Here is a 22,236-nt window from a genome sequence, read left to right on the forward strand (position 1 = left end):
CGCACCCCCCCCAAAAAAAGAAAAGAAAAACCTAGGAAGCGATGCGTTCAGGTGACACAATGAACATTCCGTACTTGTTGGAAAACAGTGCACAAGGTTGTGTGGGGAGTGTCCTAAGGCAACTATGTAAGGTTGCACAAGTCAAGATGGGTTTGTGTACACAAACTGAACCTTGACTTCCAAATTAGTTGTTTAGTGTTGGTAACTTTAATGAGCGAACGTGTTAGCAAATGCTAACGAAGATAGGGGGCAAAAACAACAAAAAATCTTAAATGGAAGGCAACCAGGTCAAACCAACATGACAAATTGAGAGGTTATTTAGCATCTGTATCTTAAGTGTGCTAGCAAGTTACACGTGCTAAACTTGAAAAAAAGTTAAGGCTAATCTCTAGGGAATCGTCTGCAATTTTCTAAAAAAAGAAACCAAAACGATATTTATAATCTAATCTATTATGAGAGCAAAAAAAAAAAAGAAAGCCGCAAACAAATTGTTTGCTGAGTGTGTGTGTTTGTGTGCTAGCACGTTAGCCCTGCTACTTCAAAGGCTCCAATTTAAACTCCCAATCAAATTGATGTCTTGAAAGTCTTAAGAATACAGAAAATAATCACGAGAAACTGCTTAATGTACACATTTGTGGTTTCGTGACTGAAGCTTTAATGTGTTAGCAAGCGCTACAATAATGGAGCTAAGGCTAATTTTTAGGCCGGGAATTGTCTAAAACAAAAGGCGAAAATGTCATTAATACTTGGGGTGTTCGAGGTCCTTTGATGCCGAAATTTTCAATTAACACAATGACAGATAATTGTAAACAAGGACCTCGCTTTCATCCTGACGCACATGATGATCCGTCAATGTGGCAAACTGCCGCAGTGTAGCGCCAACTACTGGTGAGGAGGATTTACTCAATTTCAGATGATTGCTCAATGGCTTGTCCCCAACACTTTAAAATAAGGCCGGTATCGGCCCAATACCGATACCTGGTATCAGTACTTGTCCATCCCTAATTTATACAGATTGAGAAATGGCCAAATCCAATTAAAATCAAATGTATATAAAGAGTATAATACAGAAAATAAGCACGTGAAAAAGCTTAGCGTACGAATGTGTCATTTAAGTAGTAAGTTGAATTCGTGCTCATTCAATGGTCCCTCGAACATTTACATTTGATAACCGCTCAGACCGCGAGACGTTATAAAATCAACACAAATGGCACCTTCATGTTTCTACATCATCAAGGAACATAGTTCCAGTCAAAAACAAAATGATAGAATGAGAAATAATAGTTATGCTAACAAAATAGTGCACCTTTATTCAGATACTGTATGATCATTCAGAAGCGCTCACCTTGGCCTGGTTGATGATTAGTCCCCTGAAGGTGGACACCAGCCTGGACCGGGACAAGGACGGAGTCAGACGCCGCACCTCGGACTTAGCGGCGGGGAGAGAGGCGGCCGGCTCCTCCGGTACCGTCACCGTGTACGAGTATCGCGGGGACGGCATGGTGGACGTCGCGTCGACGCTTTAAGTATAAAAAGCGAAAGACGGGGGATTTTAAAAGATACGTACGCGACGAAGGAGGAGGACAGCGTAGTACGAACCAGCACCGAGCCGTGTGAGGGTCACTGTAAAAAGGTTGGGTTTTTTTTAAAAATAAAAAGCCCAGCAGCCAGCTTCAAATGAGCCTCTTTCATCCACAGTCTTCAAAGAGTAACGGCCAAATAACCAGCGCAAGTTTCGTTTTTACTGTCAACCTGAACGCCTCCTCCCCCTCCTCCTCCCCCTCCCTCTCTCTCTCTCTCTCTCTCTCTCTCTCTCTCTCTCTCTCTCTCTCCCCCCCCCCCCCCCCCCCCCCGAGGGACGGCGCAGTGCTGCCTTCCAGGGTCGTAGGAAACATAAAAAATCAATAAGGTAGACATGTTTTTCTTGCACTTTGTAATGAAGAAAACTAAAAAAATGTCACCCATTTAAATAATTTATTGTTGAATTATTATTGTTAATGAATGACAGTAAAGTGTACTTTGTACTGTATCTCCAATTCATTCGAAAGACTTTGATATTTACAGTGTATGAGCGCGACACTCAAAAGAAAGAAAATTGCACTGAGATAAAAGTCGTATTTTTTCATTTTTCCATCAAGATTTTTTGATCAATTTTCAAAAATATCACAAAACAGCAACAAACTAATAAAAATAAAAAGCAAACCAACGAAACAAAATAACAAAATTAGAACGTGAAAATAAAAAAAACTTATCTAAAAAACATACAAAGTAATATACAATAGTAATAGTATAACGAATTCAATCTCGCAAATATATGACTTTATTTTCACAATATTAAGACTGTAATCTGAAAATATACAAATGTACTTTTTAAACGTTTTTAACTTTCGATTTAGAAAATAGACTTAAATCTAGATCTATTTTAAAGTGATCATGCTGCAACTTTTTATCTCAAATATATACAGTATAAAATATACAGAACAACTTTATTCTCATGACTTCCATCTCAAAATTGACTATATGACAGTTGCTATGGAATCCATACAAATCAGTGAGCCGTAAAAGTAACTACCATAAACGTCAGTGTGAACTATTACATAACAGTGCACAATATGTGGCTGCCCAGATGATGTTTCTTGTCTTTTCTCTTGGCAAGCGGCTATTACCTCTGTTTGTTTAGCAGCTATGTTGTAGCGCTGGGAGCCATTTTAAATCTTTAGTTTACCTTGACCTTTTTTTAAATGGTGTTTTCCAGTCCTAGGTGAAAATGTAATTGTTTATTTTGCAGACGAGAAGGGTTTTTAGTCATACTATTCCAACAAAAATAAGTGAATAAAAGTAAAATAAACGTGAAACGACTCACACTTTGAAGACGCCCGACAGCCACGTAATGAAGAGGAAACAGGAAGCTTTTATGTCAGAATATGATACAGTCGACGAAAAAACTGAAGAGCAAACGATTCAGATGCTGAAACCATCAACGAGCTGTCTCGACTCAATACCATCTGACTTTTTTCAAAGCTATTGCGAAGTCTGTGCTAGCTGATTTGCAGCAAATAATCAATTGCTCACTTCAGTCCGGCGAGTTTCCTAAAGCTCTTAAAAGTAGCTGCCATTAAGCCTCTGCTAAACAAAAAAAATAGAACGCTGGACGCTTCCATGCTAGCAAACTATAGACCCATCAAAAATCTTCCTTTCATACCCAAGATTGTTGAGAAAGTTATTTTTAATCAACTCAGCAATTTCTTGAACTTCAAAATGGAGTTTTTGACAAATTTCAATCAGGTTTACGAACTCATCAGAGTACAGAATCTGCTTTTATCAAAGTGTTAAATTATATAAGGTTGAATACTGACTCGGGAAAGGTATCAATTCTGGTCTTCTTGGACCTCAGTGCAGCTTCTGATACGTTAGATTATAATATACTGCTGAACAGGTTGGAAACGTGGGTAGGACTAAATGGAACAGTCCTTAAATGGTTCAGGTCCTACCTGGAGGAAAGGAGTTATTTTGTAACCATTGGAAGTGTTCAATCTCATCAAATGGCAATGACCTATGGGGTCCCTCAAGGGTCACTTCTTGGACCCCTCCTGTTCCGCCTGTATATGCTACCCTTGGGTCAAATTCTTCAGAACTTTAATTTTGACTATCATAGCTATGCAGATGACACAGTTATATCTAGCACTGTCTCCAGATGACTACAGTTCAATTGAGGTGTTATGTCACTGTCTAAAACCGATAAATAACTGGATGAGCCAAAAATGTTTTCAATAAAACTGAGATAATTGTTTTTGGCAATAAAGAAAAGAGGATTAATGGTTGACGTAGTGAAAGTGCAAGCTTGAAATTTAAACATCTTAAATGTCGTACGATTAGGTCACTGACCAAAACTGTCAGGGAAAAAAATCCAGTGAAGAAAAAAAAAATAAGAATTCAAGCTAGCCAACATATCTTACTAGTAAATGTCTCGCCGCTTGTTTTTAAATCGTTTGAATAAAGTCACAAAGTTATGAGAATGAAGTCGTAATATTTTGTATCTGTGGTTACATAACGCTGTGTCTGCGGACGATGCAGTCAACATGGGACTGCACTTCATCCTAGAACACGTCGACAGTGCGGGGACCAACGCGAGGATCCTGTTCGTGGACTTCAGCTCAGCGTTCAACACAATCATCCCCGAACTCCTTTCCTCCAAGCTTCTCCAGCTCAGTGTCTCACCTGCCATCTGCCAGTGGATTTACAGCTTCCTGACAGGCAGGACACAGCAGGCGAGGCTGTGGGAGGCCACCTCATCCACACGCAGCATCAGCACCGGGGCGCCCCAAGGTTGTGTCCTCTCCCCGCTGCTCCTCTCTCTACACGAACGACTGCACCTCGACGCACCCGGCTGTCAAACTCCTGAAGTTTGCAGACGACACCACTGTCATCGGCCTCATCAAAGACAGTGACGAGTCTGCATATCGACAGGAAGTGGACCGGCTCGAGCTGCGGTGCGGCCGACACAACCTGGAGCTGAACACGCTCGAGACTGTAGAGATGATCGTGGACTTCAGGAGGCGTCCTTCGCCCCAGCTGCCCCTCACGCTGTCAAGCTGCCTTGTGTCAACCGTCGAGACCTTCGGTTCCTCGGAACTAACCAGTCGTCCACCGTGCCGCCTGTTTTTTGGACATACTTGGTAAATAAAGATGATTCTGATTCTGATATAACAAGAAAAAGCTTGGGATGCACTGAGAAGAAAGTCGTAACAATACGAGGGAAAATATCGTAATGTTACGTAATGAAAGTTGCAATGTTATGAAAATAGTCCTAATATTACTCCCTCCAGGATGGAGGGCACTTTATCACAAATGCCAGTCAGATAGAGAGAGAATGCAAAACCGAAGGCATTCTGAAACCCACACACACGCGTTATGTAACCACAGATGCAAAAACAGCTCAACAAAGGTCAGTCCTTGAGTGCAGTGTTGGCACGATAACGTTTTGAGTGTTTTGTTTTTATTAACATGAAAGCAAGATGACTCAGAGCCCCCGCCCCCCCACTGATACATCAGTCAGCAGAAAACAATTCGATTTAGGATTAAAGACACAAAATCAAGTAAGGCCGACATGGCAATGTGTTGAAGAACAACAACCCATAATTTCACATAGTGACAGTAAAACAAAGAGTGGAGCAAATATTAGTACTAGATCCTGAAATAGCAAACTAGAGCATTTTTCCAGGGTGTCGACTTGTCCATTCAAAATTTTTTGGGATGTTCCTAAAAAACATCCTTTTTGGGCCAGGAATGCTGGGAAATTTTTAACATCCACACATCAGCCCGGCCAGTCTCAAACATGGCAAAAAAATATTTCCTGGGGTCGATTTTCAGCTATTTCGGCAGGTTCACTGCTGTCACAAAATCGCAAATTTGCAGCTAAAAACACTTTTAGGTTCACAAAACGTGGGGTCAAAAACATTTCGAGTTAAAAAAAATGCTTGATTTATTTGGCAACAGGACTGGCAAAATGACCTAAAAATCATTGTCCCCTCAAAATTGTTTTATTTTGACATTTCTGGGTCTGGCCAAAAATGGCCATTGGCTAACTGCTGGAGCAAACCATCCATAGACAGCCTGCAGTTTCCAGGTCATTGAGAGAAAAAAAAAAATTAATTCATACGACATGCATATGTTTAGTGGGCCCTCAAGTGGCCCCAGGACCCTAAACAGGCCCATCGTTGGCCAAACAGACTGGGTGGAAATCCACTTGACTTGTAAGAGGCTTGGGTGAGGTGATGACGCAACTTCAACGGTATGCTTGTTTTCTTCCTATTTATATACGAACAAAAGAATTAGGACACACATTTCACTCATCAGTCAGGGTTTGGCTACACGTGATCACTCGCACGGACGATTTTAATTCAAAAGTTGCATAAAACGTTTCTTTCATTGCTTTGTAAAGCACATCTATACAACAAGGGGGGTTGATCATTATTGAAAAAAAAAATATGACATTAGTACAGTCACACTAAAAAAAAAGAAAAAACGAAAAAAAGCGCAATATAATAAATTGTACAATTTTGAGTATAAAGTATTAATTGTTAATTCTTATGAGAACAAAGTTGTAATATTCCAAGACAAAAGATGAATAGTTTTTAGAATAACATCTGAATAGTATGAGAATAAAGTTGTACCGTAACAAGAATAATGTTGCAATGTTGTAAGAGTAAAGTCATTATTATTATGATAAAAAAAAAAAAAAAGCAATGTTATGACAACAAATTTGTAATAACCCAAGAAAGTTCCAGAATAAACTTATGTTATGAGACTAAAGTGCTAATATTTTGCGAATAAAGTTGGATGATAGTTGGGAAAATAAATCATACAATTTATAAAATCGTAGTATTGAGAGAATAAAGTCATACTTTTGTAAGACAACATTTTAAGAATAAAAGTGTACTATAACGAGAATAAAGTTGCAATGTTATGAGAATAAAGTCATACAATAACAACAACCCGATTCGTAAAAACCCAGACTTTATTCCGGTAATTCTATGACTAATTCCTTTTTAGTGTGGCTCTAATACTCTTTGGAAACATATGAACCATCAAAGGACAACGGTACAAGGTAGAGGGAGGAAAAAGAATGAAAACGAGAAAATTGTAATACGGAAAAATTCTGAACGTTGAAAGTGTTCCCATAATTTTCTAATCGAGAGGAATAACAGACACAGGATAGTTTAAGATCACACCTAGGTGGTAATTATTTCTGAGTAAAAAGGATTTAACCTTTTCAAATGTAAACAGACCACAAAACCTCGTCTATTTAGATCAGACGGTTAGTAAAAAAAAAAAGTCAAAGCAAACCAGGCGTGGCCAGACGCCGTGTTTAGACAACACGGGAAAAGTCACGCATGACGGAATACCCTGAGATAAAGTGCGATATTACGAAACGGACGTCTTGTTCGATCCCTCCACAAATCACGGGTGAGGAACCTTTTTTCACTTTTGTCTCAAATTATTGATACTTTAATCTTACTAAAAAATACTCTTAATATTATGCCTTTATTCTTCTAAAATTATGACTTTACTCCAAAAAATTACCACATTTTATTATAAAATAATGTATTTTTTCCTTGTATTCTTGCAACTTTATTCTTGGAAAATTACCATTTTGCTCTTGTGACAATGACTTTATGCTAAGAATTAAGAATGATTACTTCTGTCTCGAATATTGCATCTTTATTCTCTTCTCACAATATAGTTTTTTCTCAGTATAACAACTTTGTTGTTGTAAAATTATGACTTTACTCTCCCAAAATAATGCTTTTTTCCCCCTCTGAATTTCCTTTATTCTCTTCTCACAAATCATGTTTTTCTCTTGAAATACAATTTTATATTTGCAAAATTACCAAATTGCTACTTTTTCTCATATTTTTATGACATTTTTGTAAAATGATGACATTGTCACAAAACAAACTTTTCTGTTGGAAAATGATGCGTTTTTTCTCAATTTTGATATTATGACTAGAGTAAAAATTCAACATAATCCCCACAAAACTAACTTTTTTTGTAAAATAATTCAAATTAAATATACTTTATTCTTGGAAAATTACCACTTTGTCCTTGTGATTTTATGACTCGTAGCAAAAAAAAATTACAACTTTACTATTGCTCTCTATTTTGAAAAACGAAGCTTTTATGGTTGTAAAATTACAAGTTTGCCCTTCAATTTCAAACACATTCATGTGAAATCTGGATCTTTTTGTTTGTATTTTTGTGATTGTAAAATTACAACTTTTAGGGTTGTAAATAATTAATGTATTCCCTTTTTCTCAAAATGTTGTCTTCATATTACAACTTAATTCTCTGAACATTTTTACATTTTTCCTAATATTTGTTTGTATAGGTTTTTTTGTGTGTATGAACGTTGTAATATTAAAATACATTCACATAGAATCTGGAATGTTTTTGTTGTTGTAATTGTACACATTTATTCACATATAATTTTTCTTTTGTTCTAGTCCCTGAAAATGAGAACTTTTAAAGTATATGTCGCCAGCATAGGTTCTCCACCTCTGTGTTGGAGGACATATCAACACTAAAACACGAGCCCTACAGCGCCACCTAGTGACAACAAAAGGAAAAACACCCAGGGACACACAACGCTTAGAAACAATCTCCCGCATAACAGTAAAGGACAGAATGAGGTGGAAGTAATGAATCACACCGCCAGTCTTTTGCGCGTTCAAGTCTTTTCTGTTTGCAGTTGTGCGTCAGCGAAGAAGAAGAAGCGCAGAAACGGCGGCGCTCAGCAGGAGGTGTGCAGGTGCGAGTCTGCAGCTGGAACTCAAAGCTAGGACAGCAAAATAAACACAAAAAAAAAGAAGAAATGATGTTGCAGGTTTTTTTTTTTTTTTTTTTCACCATTTGTGCACTTTTATTTGTACAGTTGTACCTTGCTAATTTGAAGTTTAAAATATATATAATTTAATGGCAATTCTAATGAGATTCAGTGATTTGCAGATTTTCACTATTCCCCCGTGAATAGCAGCGGTCTTTGTGGGACAAAAAAAGTTGATCTTATCTTAAAATAAAAATACTCGCAGGCATATATTATTTATCTTTTGCAAAAAAATGACTAATAGCTTGCTGACTCACTTAGTTGTGAAACTCTTCTTCATGTGTTTTCTATGTATTATGCTGCCCCCTGGGGGGCAAAGCATGCACACCAGAAGGAGCAAAATGACAATAGACATTGAAGACTGAAATCATGATGTGCAAAAAATAAAATCTTTATATTCAATGTCATTATGTTATTACTGTATGTTTTTTAATAAACATGGAGCGGGCTATTTTTCTAATTCAAACGCGACAAGAAAATGTATGAAATGAAAATGATAAATGGAATGCGCTAACGCACAGGTGTCAAACTGGTGGCACGGGGGCAAGATCTGGCCCACAACACCATTTTATGTGGCCCGCGAAAGCAAATCATATGTGTCGACTTCATGTTTCTTGTAAAAATACCAAAATTGTTGTCTTTACTTGTATAATGTTGAGATATTGCAAGCATTTTATGTTACCAATCACCTTTTTGAAATAAATGTAATAGTAGTTGAACATTTTTTATTGGCTTTTGATTTTAAAACTAGTTCTCCATCAATTTGTTGTGTATATGTCATTATATGAGATAATATTTTATATGGGTTCACAGTCATAACGGCCCTCCGAGGGAAGCCATAACTACAATGTGGCCTGCGACAAAAATGAGTTTGACACCCCTGCTCTCACGGATTAATAGCATTTCCATTCATTTCAATGGGGAAAGTTGATTTGAGATTCACAAGACTCGAGTTACGAGCACGGTCACACGGAACAAATTACGCTCTTAAGCCAAGGTAGCACTGTAGTCGACTTACTGCGGCAGCTCGTCCCGTCCGCTTGCAGCATCCCGGTGACGCAGCTGCACACCGGACCGCTCGCCGTGCTGGTGCACATCTGCTCGCAGCCGCCGTTGTACTCCTCGCACCAGTTCAACGCTGAGACAATCCCACGATCGCAAACCAATGTGTAAGCATAAAATGCATGGAAAATACGTAAAAATAATGAACTCAGAAGGAAAATCATTTATTCTATCGTTTAAGCCTTGAAATACCCCTCCCATGTGGTGTAACCACATTGAAACTTACTTAAACACATTGGATACATATTTCAAAATGCGACATAATATGATTTGTTGAACAGAAAAACGATATAGAGGGACTGCGCTATAGCGGGGATAACTGTATTGTGATAGATTTAAAAAAATAAAAATAAATAAAATAATTATAATATTATTACTTTAATCACATACCTTACATTTTTTGGTAATAACACAAATGTGGTCTTGTGAAATGTAATTTTTATTACAACTTTGTTATCATGAAAACTGTTATGTTACAAATATATTACATTTAAAAAGCCACTTCTCATAAAGTACTGTTAGTGTTGTTTTTCTCATAAAATTATGCATTTTCCGATAAATATTTTTTGGGGTAAATGTTAGGAATCTATTTATAAAAATAAAAAACAAATATATAAGATTGTATAAAAATACTAATAATACAATTCCCATTTTTTGGCGATATTTCCTTGATAAAACTACTACTTTTTTCCTCCCTTTTTTTTTTTTTACATCTAAATATTACATTGAACTTTTACAACAGTTGACAAAAGTATTACAACCCATTTGTTTCAAATGTTACAACTTAATTCTCGTAAAATGTTAATTTATATTTTTAATATTTTGAATGTAGTCACATAAAACCGCAGTTTTCTTATATTACAATACTTTCTTTTGCATAAAATAATGACTTTTCCCTCTCATAAAATTGCAAAAAAAAAACACATCTTACTGTATAAAAAGTCTACACACCCCTGTTCAAATGCCAGGTTTTTGTTCCCAAAAAAAAAAAGATGAGACCAAGAAAAATAACAAATAAACACCCTCCTATAACTGCAGCTGTAGCTGTGTTCAGAACTAACCAATCACATCCAAACTGATCTTAAATGGGAGTTAGCACAGAACCAAAGTTTCCTGCTTGTTACAGTGACAACGCATCGAGTTCCTGGCTCGCTACTTCCTGCTTCCTGTCTTTTCCAGAAGTAGCTGCAGTTAATAACAAGAACCCTGACTGAAGAGATGCCAGTAAAGTGATCTTACCTCGTCTTCGAATGGGCCCAACACTGAGTATGTGATCTTTGAGCATCTTATCCTTGGATGACATCCTCCTCTTCGGCGGACAATTCTACACGAACAAATGTTCTGTTAACAGAAGAGAACTCGCAGGGGGAGCTCTCGGCGTGAGGGGAACGTGACCTCCTCACCACTTTGCAGGCGTGTCTCTCGGCGTCGCACAGCGAAACGTCGCAGTGCAGGTGCACCTCGTCGTAGTCGCCGATGAACTTGAAGACGGTGACGTGGAAGCGGCAGGTGAGCGACACGCCGTTCTGTGCCATGCCGATGGTGTTATCGTTGATGTTGGGACACCTAAGGGAGAAGAGCAACAGGTTCAAAACAGAGGTGGGAGGATGTCATCATGTCATTTTTCTCTTACAACACGATATAGATACACAAGTATCAAATATTGATGTCCTACGTCCAAGTACCAAGTCATAATTTTTATTTATATAAAATGCTAAAAAGATTTCCCCTTGGAATACTACAGCTTTGTTCTCGTAACATTCGTGACTGTCGCGTTGAACGTTAGCGGGTAACCTTATTAAATACAGAATGAGCTGTTGAAAAGCGCTGGCGACTTAAATATGTCCGCGGACCTCATATTGCCTCCAGCGATGGTTGGTGTGCTACCCACTCCGCCCCAGAGCTGCGTCTCGGCCAGTACATGAGATGATTTAAAAATATATTTATCATGATGATGATAATGATAATGATAGTAATAATAATGCGCTCTATGAACTGATTTCTACAAATCTTTCTTCTAGCTGTATTATTCCCTTCAGGGCCTACCCTCGCTCGATGACGACGTAGCGCAGTCGGTCGCTGCTGTTGCGTGACGGCGTGGCCCAGCACATGTTGACCACCAGGATGAGCTGGTTTTCGTCGGCGCCCTCCACAAAGACGCCCACGTAGAGGACGTCCCTCGTGCTGAGGACCACTTCGCCCTCCCTGTACGGCTGGCGGTACGAGGCGTTCTTGTACAGCGCCATCTTGGTGACGAAGTTGCCCGTCTGGGTGGCCAGCGTGAGGTTGATCACGCTGGGGATGAAAGAGAAAGTGATCTGAACCGTCCGGATACAGAAATTATGTCTGTGAGCTAACTGACTAACCTGAGTATGGGTTTGATGACGGTCTCCAGCGAGATCTTCAGGTCCAGCTCGTATGCGCAGGAGAACTCCACGTTGATGGTTCTGTCCCGAGTGATGACGTTGCCCGTGTTGTTGACGCTCTCGATCCACACTGTGTTTTTGTACATAATGTGGGTGCCATTTGACTGTCAAAAAAGACAAAAGTCAATTCGGACCGCTCCAAAGGAAACATGTTAATGGAGATAACCGGCCAACAAATAAACTAACTTGCGGTCAATATCGTTGTTGCGACTTTTGGCTTGTCACCGCAACAAATAACGACTACTAACTAACTAACCTGTGCATGTGGAAAATCAATGACACTGTATGGTAGTTTTTGCATCATCCAGCCACCTCACTAACTGACCGAACAAACGAAACAACATTTGACTGACATGTACAATGGAGCCGCAGTGTCCTTTGGTGTTGTTGATGTGAAAGGAGATGTAGTCCTCTCCCTCCACGCCGACGCAGCGTTGGTCGTTGACGCGAACGTCGCCGCGCTGGAAGCCCAGTTGGAAGAGCTTGCACTTGGAGATGGACACTTCCATCATGGCCGGCTTGCAAGTCACCTCCGCCTCGATCACGTCGTCGTCGCCTGACACATAAACACGCACACACCCGCAAACACGAGACACAACGCAAAACTGATAACCAGCGCAGGAAAACCGTCGCGTCAGGAAACGAGCGCTCACCTTGGTGGCTGGCGGGCAACTCGGGACACCCGCACAGGTCGCCTCCGTTCTCCAGCTCGCATGTGAAGTTGGTGCAGGTCTCCGTTGCACACGGGTCGTAGATCCATTCTGCTAAAGATATGGTTCCACGCACAATGTTAGCTGCCACGCGCACACGAACGTGCGCACACGTGCAGGGCTTCTTACAGCAGTTCTCCTGGGCGATCCACTTGGTGGTGAGGACGCCCATGGAGCGGCAGGCCTCGGCGTAGGCGGCCAGCGAGCCGCACACTTGTGCGCCGCGTTGGTTGTAGCAGCCGTCCAGGTAGCAGGACTGGTAGAAGGGCCGCGGGTCCAGCAGGCCGTGACACGGCTGGAAGAAGCCCTTCGGCTCGGTCAACTTCAGGCACGTGTCCTCGCGCTGCAGAGCTAGCACGGCAGAGTTGTCGCACGACCGGGCCAGCGCCACGTATTGGGTTTCGTCGCACCTGTGCGGGTAATCCAATTATACTGTGATGCTGTTTCTAATGTTTTACCCTCTCATATTATTTCGTTTTCCAAGTCTGTTAGGAAATTTAACACACAATGCAATTCCCTAGGGTGTTGTTACAGTTGATATAAAAAGTGTTCCAATGCCATGTTTTTGTCAGAAAAATGAAACCAAGATCATTTCAAAACACTTTCCATCATTAATGTCAGCACAGTCTGGTTAACCCCCAATAAAGTTCAGATGTTCTAGGAGGGTTTTTGTTTTTTGCTTCCGAGCAGAACCCTGAGAGATTTTGTGCTAACATTGACTGCTATTTAGAAGACTGACTGTAATTTTACAACAAAATTTACTTTTATCAGAACTTCTACATTTACTCTTTTTTTACACAACATATTGCAAAAGTTCCCACACAAAAAAAATATCATTTTGGTAAACATTCACTTAAATCTACTAAATTTACCACCCAAAAAGAAAATAACAAAGAAACACCTGTACTTTTAAAATTGTACTTTTATGTCAGTAAATGAGTTGTATCATTACTTTACTATTTCATTCCAAAAAAATCATCAAATTCATTAAAAGACAAAAATCTCAAACTGCTAAAATTTGCCAAAATTATGGTACAAAAATGTCCTAATAATTGCTAGAAATTCACTAAAGCATTGCAAAAGTTCACAAAAACTCACCGTTTTGCTGAGGTTACGGTGGCTAATCAGTACTTCTACTTTTTAATTTTTAGTTTTAATTTTTTTAAGATAGATAATGCAAAAGTTCCTGAGAAATCCCCCCCCCCCAAAAAAAATAACCCACAAATGCAAAAAATGTTGCAATTACTAAAATATCAGAGAAATACAAAATAAATAAATAAATGAAAAAAATGCCTGCACTTTTTTTACCTTAAGAAAATAAGTTCACTAAGGACTTTTACCACAATGGTTTTGATTTTCCCTAAGTATACTTAAATCTGCGGACACGGTGTGAGTACTTTTGCCACCAGTGGATATAGCTAATACTGTGAGTGGATTTCCTCACCCATCTCCTCACCCACCTGTGCTGGATGCCGTTGGTCTTCCAGCTCTGGGCGAGCTCCAGAGCGCTGGCGGCTTCCCCGCCCGTGGAGGTGATGTAGTCGTCGCCGGGGTCGCCGTTGAAGTTGCCGCACAGGCCGCACAGCTTGTCCTGCAGCCGTGCGCCCATGCTGACGCTCAGCGTGTTGTAACGGTTGTAGCGCACCCGGATGTCCTGCGGCGAGTCGATGTCGATGAAACCCTCCGACGCGGACAGGCGCGTCATCAGACCCGTCACGAACGGCACCGACACCGGGGTGCCGTTCACCTGTGTCGACCCGCGAGACCATTGTAAATCGTGCCACTACTTGAGGAAATATGGCGCTCCGCTTCCCACCTTGACCGTGTTGCCCGAGATGAGGATGTTCTCCTCGTTGATGTAGAGGTAGACGTGGGAGATGGTGGTGAGGTTGGGCGTGCTGTGCTTGTCGAAGTTGGCAATGAGTTGGAAGGAGAGGTCGGGCAGTTTGTGGCAGTTGGTGGACAGCACGAAGGAGCAGGAGGCGGGCAGGCGCAGCGAGGCGCCGTCAAAGGTCTTGAACACGCCGCCGCCCGACGCCACGCACTGATGGGAGCGCCGCGCGAAGCAGCTCCGTACGCCGTGACGCAGGGAGCACTCCTCGTCCGCCTTGCAGCGGCGCGGGTCGCACTGCACCAGGTTGCGGCCAATGCACTGGCAACGCTTGGTGCAATCTCCGTTCCAGAACAGCAGCTTGGGCTAAAAAAAAAAAATATACACACACACACATACATATATACTTACAAAGTAGAAAGTTACAAAGTAATGCGTTACTCCCAAAATGTGGTCCGGTGACGTCACAAGTAATCTAACGCATACATTTTCATATTAGATACACACACAGTTGCCTTCATGGACCCCCGCACAATCGGCAGGGTTGCTACAGTCTGTCTGTCTGTCGAAATCAAGTAATCAGTAAAGTAACTAAGTTACTTTTCAAGGTAACTGTGGCAACACTGTATATATATTGGCGGGGGGGGGGGAGCAGCGATTACTCACCAATATTTAGAGGATAATCGATTCTAAAAAGATTCGATAGTGACAGCCTGATCTGAAATGTACTTGTAGAAATAAGTCGACATAGCAAGGAGTCAGCAGTTATCACGATAACCTCATTAAAGGTCAGCAAATCCCGCCCCCACAAAAATCCAGAAAAAAAAACACTAAACACTAACACTAAACCGAGAGTACGAAAAGCTCCGATCTTCAGTCCCTGTAACATTTCCGACTCTAGCTACTGCACATCCCAGTCGACTCGCGACGGACGTCTACACATATGATCGTAACATGCGGGGCGTCACACTGACCTCGTAGTACTTGCCGTCAGTGTAGCAGCCGCAGTCTTGAGGCAGGATGCAGCTCTTGCCATTGAGGACGTATCCCTGGTCACACTGGCAGCCCTCCACACAGTCCTGGGTGCAATCCCTCGGGCCGCGGGCGGACGCGCACTGGGGCGGGCACACCGGCACGCACCTGGAGTAGCGGCTGTTTGGCGGACATCTCTGGACTGAGAATGTTGGACATATTATACAGACTGAGGCAATTTAAAGAGCCATATTTAGCACCTTTTTCGATTTAAAACAGTTCCCATTAAGTTATTCCTCCTCTCGCTAAAATTTACGCATTTTTAGGGGTGGTCTTGTTTCATGCAAGTGAGCAAGTATATAACCCCCTCATTTACTGCTGAACCAATGGCAAGTCTGGATTCCGTTATCATAAATTATATTTGCGGACGTCTTCCATTATTTGCGGATGCCGCACAATATTTGCTGAATTCTCACAATTTGTGCAGTCTATTTGCGGTTTCGGTGGTCATCAGCTCAACATACTTCCTTGACACCAATACCTATTTATGCAGGGCTTTGGTGGCATCTTGTGGCAATTTAGGGCATTTAAGAAAGAGCACAAAACCCACGAACAGGTAAGCTTTTTAATGACTAGATGTGGATAGGTTTCAAAGAAAAAAAATGCAAAAATGTGAATTTGTGAATAGTGAACTGCTAATATGCGAGGGACTACTGTAATTTGTAATCACCACATGGCGTGTCACCCCTCCAGTCGGTGGCAGGCACCCCTTGCGTGTGACAGGTGATGGCGTAGGCCTGCAGCCAGCCGCAAACGGTTTCCTGAGCACCGTCCAAGCAGACGTCCCGCAGGCAGCTTTGGTAAAAGAACCCTGGCGCCACCTTACTGTGACAGCATGCAAACGCACCCTCGCGATCCACCATCAGGCCGCACAGGCTCGCTGTCTCGGGCTCCGCAAACACGTAGAGACCGTCTCGCGGACGGGAACGGAGTCCGGTTGTGGGGTTGTCTTCCGTGTCGCCATTTTCGCCAGCCAATACAATCGAGCTATCACCCGGCAGGTTTTTATCCCCCGTGCCGCACCTCGGGCACGAATCGCCGCAGCCCACCCGGCAAAAAGCGTCCTTCTCGGCCCAGGCCGCGCCCCAGCGGTCAGCGGTGTGGCTGACAGAGGCTGAGGGCAAACCCCCACAGAGGCCGCAAGATGCGTTGTAAAGGTGACGGGGTAAAGTCAACAAGAGCAGGGTGTTCCAGTCGAAGACCACCTTGAGGCCGAAGTCCGTCTCCAGGACGAGCACTGTGCCCAAAGTGAAGATGGTGACCTTCCCCGGGCCGAGCGTCACAGGAACGTACAACCGCTCCTTATTCACCTGATGAATAAAGAGAAAATGGTCGCTGTTGGGTGGAAACTTCGTCTGTACAAATATGTCAATAGGTCAATTTGGACAACTGGACACTTGAACTATCTGAGACATGTCATAAACCTTTGCCTCCTCCCTCACTCTGGGAGGTGTGTGCCATAGTGTTTCCTCAAGATTAAAAGTCTGGATGTTTTTTTTAGACAATAACGAGTGAAAAGCGTTCCAGCTCCGAGCGTACATTTCCGTAAGCCTGTTTTGCTAAAAATGGATAGCCGTAATGCTTGGGTGCAGAAGCAAACGCGTCAGCAAAGATCATTATGTTCCAGATTCACCCGCAATTGGTGAAAACCCGCAACACAATATGGACTTTCAAAAAAAAAAAAAGAAAGTTTTAAATCTTAAAATAATAAACAGGGGTTCAATCTGCACTCATTTTAACCTGATCTTTCATCATTGACTCACCATGGCGGTGTTCTTGTAGCTTCGGGACACCTCAATCTCAAAGTCAAAGGCCTCCAGCACGAAGCCCCTCACCCAAACCGCCTGGCCTGTGTCCCTCTCCTCATTAAGAGCTGATAATTTAAATGGAGGCAAACTTCCACTTATGATTGCAGTGTCCCTGCTCCCACAGTTAGTGGTGGCCAAGCTCAGGCTACAAGAGCTATGCAGCTCAAACGGAACACCGCTAAACGGCAGGAAATGGCCATAACCGGCCGCCACGCACAGAGCCTCAGTGCGAGGCCTGCAGTAGTACAACCCGTCGTCCTCGTGGCAGTACTCCTCAGGGTGGCACGGCACAACCAAGCAGTATACGCTGTTGTCTGAACCGTTGCAGTAGCAGCGCTCCAGGCAGGCCCTGTCCTTCCAGAAAGTGTGATTTGAGGGCAGCCGGCGGTTACTTTCGGGGCCTGTGCAGCCGCATTCGCTGCGGGCCACGCACATGCCGTCCTGCAGGGCGAAGCCATTCCGGCAGCGGCAGCCCTCGCCGCACGGTAACGGGCATGGTGCGTCAGGCCGGTCCAGGCCAGAGCACGTCAGGGGGCAAGCGCTGGCGCACTCATCGAAATGGCTGTTGGCCGGACAGGGAAAAGCTGCGACAGTACAGGAAGAGAGAGACCAATCATTACTGGGAGATGAGATCACATATTGTGATTTACAAAGGCTAAGTTCCCGGTGGCCACATTATCCCCATTTACTGGAAACATAGTACGCCGTAGGATTTTGGCCTAAGTTTCTTCACGATCTGTCTTTACCATAGTATCCATGATGGGCCATAGGGGGATGGGGCTTCTGAGTCCCAGAGGAGAGAATGTGAGAAATGTGATGGACCCCATTATGTATACTGCTACTCAATAAATGTGTAATAATATAAGGGTTGCAAAGGCCCTTAATCTCGATTGTGAGACATACATACAGTATGCGCTAACCACTCTGATATCATGACATCACCTCAATGCACTTAATATTATGTCAGTATCCCATACACAGCATGCTTAACCAGAACGTTCAAGCTTAGCTTTCCTCCAGCTCTTCTACTTACGGCAGTCGGTGGTTATCCTCCAGGAAGTGACAACCACCTGAGCATCCTGGCAGGCAGCGGCGTAAGCGTGCAGCGAGGAACAGAGGGCCGAGCGGTCGCCGTCCTTCACGCACATGTTGTACAAGCAGTTCCGGAAAAACTGGTGAGGGGTTCACTGCCCTATGACACGCCAGGAAGGAGCTGTTCCCGGGGTCGTTGATGTTGCCGCACATCCACGGACTCTGATAGTGGCGTAGGTCCGTGCACATGCGGTACAAGTCTTCGCAGTCTCCATTGCACGTAATGTCGTCGGCGATGGAACGCCATCCCTCTGAGAACTGTGAGGCAGACTCCGCCAGGCGTCCGTTGGGGAGGCGGAAGTCGTCAGCGGGGTCACCGTTGAAGACACCGCACAGACCACAGGTGACGTTGTAGAATGCGGTGGAGAGGGAGATGTTGACAGATCCCTGTTGTGTGTAGTGAACACGAAGTTGACCACGGGATTCCACCACCGTGGCGTTACCCGATGCTCTGTAGACCTTTATGGTCTGTGTCGGATGGACGTACGGGAGGGTGGTCAGTTTGCCGTTGACCTTTGAGACAAAAACAGATCATCAGGCGGAGAAGTACAGTTCAGAGCAAGTGCATCTCAAAATGTTTGGGTCAGAGGAAGAACATTTTCCTCATAATCCTACTCCTCAAGTAAGCTTCATGGAACGGGGCTTGGGAGTACAGTGAACCCCAGCTTTTCGGAAGGGATAAGCATCAAGCCCTGCAACGACGTTTGAAAAACTGTAACTGACGCCCCATCTAAAAAAACAACTATGATTCCAAAACACTTCAATAGCATTTCAAACTAGTCTTGAACCCTTAAAAATACGAGATCATTTCATTTTGATCATGCGTACCTACAGCAAAGACTCTCTGTAACCTCCACTAACAACCCAAATTAAATTTAGCTCCTACCCGACATACAAAGACGTTTGTCTCTCAGTCAACGTGCTCCCTTAACACCAATCAATACTTTCAGGGTTTTTGCGCCATCTTGTGGAATCTTGGAGCATCGTAGAAAGAGCACAAACAAACAAACAAAAAAACACCAATAGGTGAGTTCACAAGCAAATAGCGGAGGATAGGTTTCACAGCAAAAAACGTGAAGAAATTAAATTGCGGATAGCGAAAGGAGGAGGTTCACTCTCCAGTTTACTGCGGGAGATACATTCCAGAGCCACCGGCAACTGATCAAAATCTGTGATATAGCTATATTTAGTATAATATAGATTGATAGTTTTACCCCTCCCACATGCTTTAAACCAAATTAAAACACTTACACAAACACAAACTGTAAATGCATACAATGAAGCTCCTCAACTCACTGCAACATAGTTCCTTGGCACGAAGATGCAAAAAGATAGTGGCAAAGAACTACTTATATCAAAATGAAGCCCTTCAACTAATTTCAGCAGAGCTTCATGCCATCAAGACGCAGCAATGTACTACTTTTGACAAAATGAAGCTCCTCAACTCACTTCAACATATTTCCTTGGCATGAAGATGCCACATGTTGGGCCCAAAACAATGTTTTTATTATATATTACACATTACTTTGGCCTGAGCTAAAAAAAAAAAACTGGTGCATAGGACCCCCCAAAATCCACAAATAGAGAATATTCGGGTAAACACTCTACTCACCTTTACCGTTTCCAAATCCAGCCCTCCCACCTGAACCTCCAGGCTAGCAACCGTGACTACCACAGGTCTTTTCCAAGCAGGGGCTTTGTTCACCAGCCGTCTGCCTATCTTCACCTCCACCATTGAACCATTAGCTGGCACAGCCCCACACAGCCTCAGTAGGTAGTAGGAGCTGTCATCTGGGAACAGCAGGAAGGCGCCATCAAAGGATGATGTCACAGCGTTCTGAGCGATTGAACACAGCCCCTCCCGGCGAGGGTAGCAACCTAGCGTGCCCACCTCCGCCGTGCACACCTCGCCTTCCTTGCAAGACTCATTGAAGCAAGAGATTTCGCCCGCGCCCACGCAGGTGCATCGGAGGCTACATTCACCTTCTTCGCCGCTGGGGCCTGCCCAAAAAGTGTCATTGAGAGGGTAATAGAGACCATTGTTCTCACAGCCACAGTCATCCCGCTGTACACAATGGTTGCCGCTGAGGACGTAGTCTTGCTCGCACTGACAGCCCTCGGTGCAAGGGTGGGCGCAATACAAGGGAGCGGTGATATCCGAGCAGGAGGCCGGACAGGCGCTGGTGCACACTTGGTAGTGGCTGAACGGTGGACACGTCAGGGCTGCGATCCAGCAAAAGAGGAGAAATCAGCTCATTTTCACGCCACAGAAAGGAAAAATACAGTATATGTTAATTCGAGCATTAAATTGCTGTAGAAATTGTGTGTGAATGCTAAAGTGTTTATGGTGAACTGAAATACTGTGGATTTAATTGAATTGTTGAAATGTAGAGATGTGTTGGAATGGTTTGAATAGGTTCGAGAAATGTGGAAGGGGGTAAATGTGGGAAATGTCTACATTAATTTGGCAATGTTGTCATGGAAAACTCACCACAGAAGGTCCGAGACCTCCAGGGATGGATTGTGACACCAAGTGCCTGACAGGCCAGAGCGTAGGCCTGGATGGCTTGGCAGAGTGTTGTGATATTGTCCTTGTTGCTACACATATCGTGGACACAACTAAACACGAAAGCGGTGGGATCCACCACGGCTCTGCAGTCCCTGAAAGCTCCGTCAGTTTTGTTTATGAGCCCGCAGTAGTCTGAGCCAAACAAGAAGGCCTCCGTTAGCACATCGCACACGCTGCAGTTGTCTACGCAACCGTCAGTGCAATGCCAGTCGGCGCCCTCCGCTCGCCAGCCTCCGCCCAGTTCAGCCACGCTTTCCGCCAGGGTGCCGTCAGGAAGGACAGGATCATCGGCGGGGTCGTCGTTGTAGTTCCCGCACAGGCCGCACGTGTTGTTGAAGTAAGAGCTCGGCAGGGAGATGGAGGCATAGTGCTGGCCGTCGTACGTCACCAGGAGTCCAAAATCTGTTTCCAAAGCAACAGCCACTCCAGACTGGTAGACTTTGACAGCACCAAGCTGAAGCTGGACCGGTAGAGTCTTCACCAAGCCATCCACCTAGAGAGACAATCAGATCAGTAAATCAGTACATTCTCAGTCACACAGACTTCTTCTGGATTGTTGACTCCGAGAGGAAGTGTTGGTGTCTTCGCTTGATCTTTTGGAGAGGATTAGACGAGATGGTTATCATATACCCATGTCACGGTCATCGTCAAAAGTTGGAAGGCAACAGGACTATTTCTTGGTTGTTGACAAAGGGAACAAGTTTGGTTTGATTAATCTTTTGAAGAAGATCAGATCAGCAGATTCTCAGTCACCCAGGTCATGGTCATCCTCAAGAATTGAAGGCAACTAACTGGACATTCTTCTTGGGTCTTGACCCACATATAAAGCCAGGTGACCTTTGATTTATCTTTTGAGCAATATCATATCAGCAGATTCTCAGTCATCCATGTCATTGTCTTCATCGAAATTTGGACGACAACTGCACTTCTACTGGGTTATTGACTCTGTGAGGAAGTCCAGTTGCCTTCAATTAATCATTGGAGAAAAGTCAGATGAGTGGCTGCCCAATCACCCATGTCATGATCACCCTCGACAGTTGAAAGGCAACTAGACTTAATCTTGATTGTTGACTCCAAGAAGAAATCTAGTTCTAGTCATCCTTTGAGGAAGATCAGATTCCCCGCAATCCATGTCATGGTCATCAAAAGTTGAAAACCAACTTCTTGACTTGACTCCGAGAATAAGTCTAGTTATATTCATCTTCTGAGAGAAATCCGATGAATAGATTCTCCGTCACCTATGTCATGGTTCTACTCAAAAGTAAAAGCAACTGGACTTCTGCTTGGTTGTTGACGCAGAGAAGAAGTCTAGTTGCCATCGAT

General features: G+C 43.2%; 2 protein-coding genes and 1 long non-coding RNA gene across 6 annotated transcripts in view; 1 reads left to right on the forward strand and 2 right to left on the reverse strand.

Moving 5' to 3' along the window:
• Positions 1-4,241, reverse strand: part of LOC133416196 (ubiquitin carboxyl-terminal hydrolase 2-like) — an 11,725-nt gene extending 7,484 nt beyond the window's left edge. Inside the window, exons 1-2 of one of the 4 annotated variants that reach the window (XM_061702946.1) lie at positions 4,219-4,241; positions 1,346-1,520 (exon numbers count right to left, since the gene is read on the reverse strand). In XM_061702946.1, the coding sequence (XP_061558930.1) occupies positions 1,346-1,501 (156 nt within the window). In that variant the 5' untranslated portion in view covers positions 1,502-1,520; positions 4,219-4,241. Of the gene's footprint in view, positions 1-1,345; positions 1,762-2,863; positions 3,086-4,218 lie in introns of those variants that run through there. The other 3 variants (XM_061702945.1, XM_061702944.1, XM_061702947.1) reach the window with 3 other exon arrangements.
• On the forward strand, positions 1,852-9,059 carry LOC133416201 (uncharacterized). Its single transcript, XR_009770226.1, has 3 exons — positions 1,852-1,909; positions 4,075-4,676; positions 8,249-9,059. It is a non-coding gene; the product is annotated as an uncharacterized LOC133416201 (long non-coding RNA).
• The window catches only part of LOC133416194 (alpha-tectorin-like), a 21,701-nt gene continuing 6,303 nt past the window's right edge, over positions 6,839-22,236 (reverse strand). The window contains 18 exon segments of the mRNA XM_061702941.1: positions 6,839-8,335; positions 9,402-9,521; positions 10,685-10,769; positions 10,849-11,011; positions 11,492-11,740; positions 11,812-11,975; positions 12,225-12,427; positions 12,525-12,635; positions 12,711-12,991; positions 14,042-14,328; positions 14,398-14,778; positions 15,387-15,586; positions 16,115-16,754; positions 17,208-17,836; positions 18,286-18,427; positions 18,429-18,857; positions 19,957-20,567; positions 20,836-21,406. Of these exon segments, the coding sequence (XP_061558925.1) occupies positions 8,256-8,335; positions 9,402-9,521; positions 10,685-10,769; positions 10,849-11,011; positions 11,492-11,740; positions 11,812-11,975; positions 12,225-12,427; positions 12,525-12,635; positions 12,711-12,991; positions 14,042-14,328; positions 14,398-14,778; positions 15,387-15,586; positions 16,115-16,754; positions 17,208-17,836; positions 18,286-18,427; positions 18,429-18,857; positions 19,957-20,567; positions 20,836-21,406 (5,346 nt within the window). The 3' untranslated portion in view covers positions 6,839-8,255.

Source organism: Phycodurus eques, chromosome 17, assembly GCF_024500275.1.
Source record: "Phycodurus eques isolate BA_2022a chromosome 17, UOR_Pequ_1.1, whole genome shotgun sequence".
NCBI classification, from domain to species: domain Eukaryota; kingdom Metazoa; phylum Chordata; class Actinopteri; order Syngnathiformes; family Syngnathidae; genus Phycodurus; species Phycodurus eques.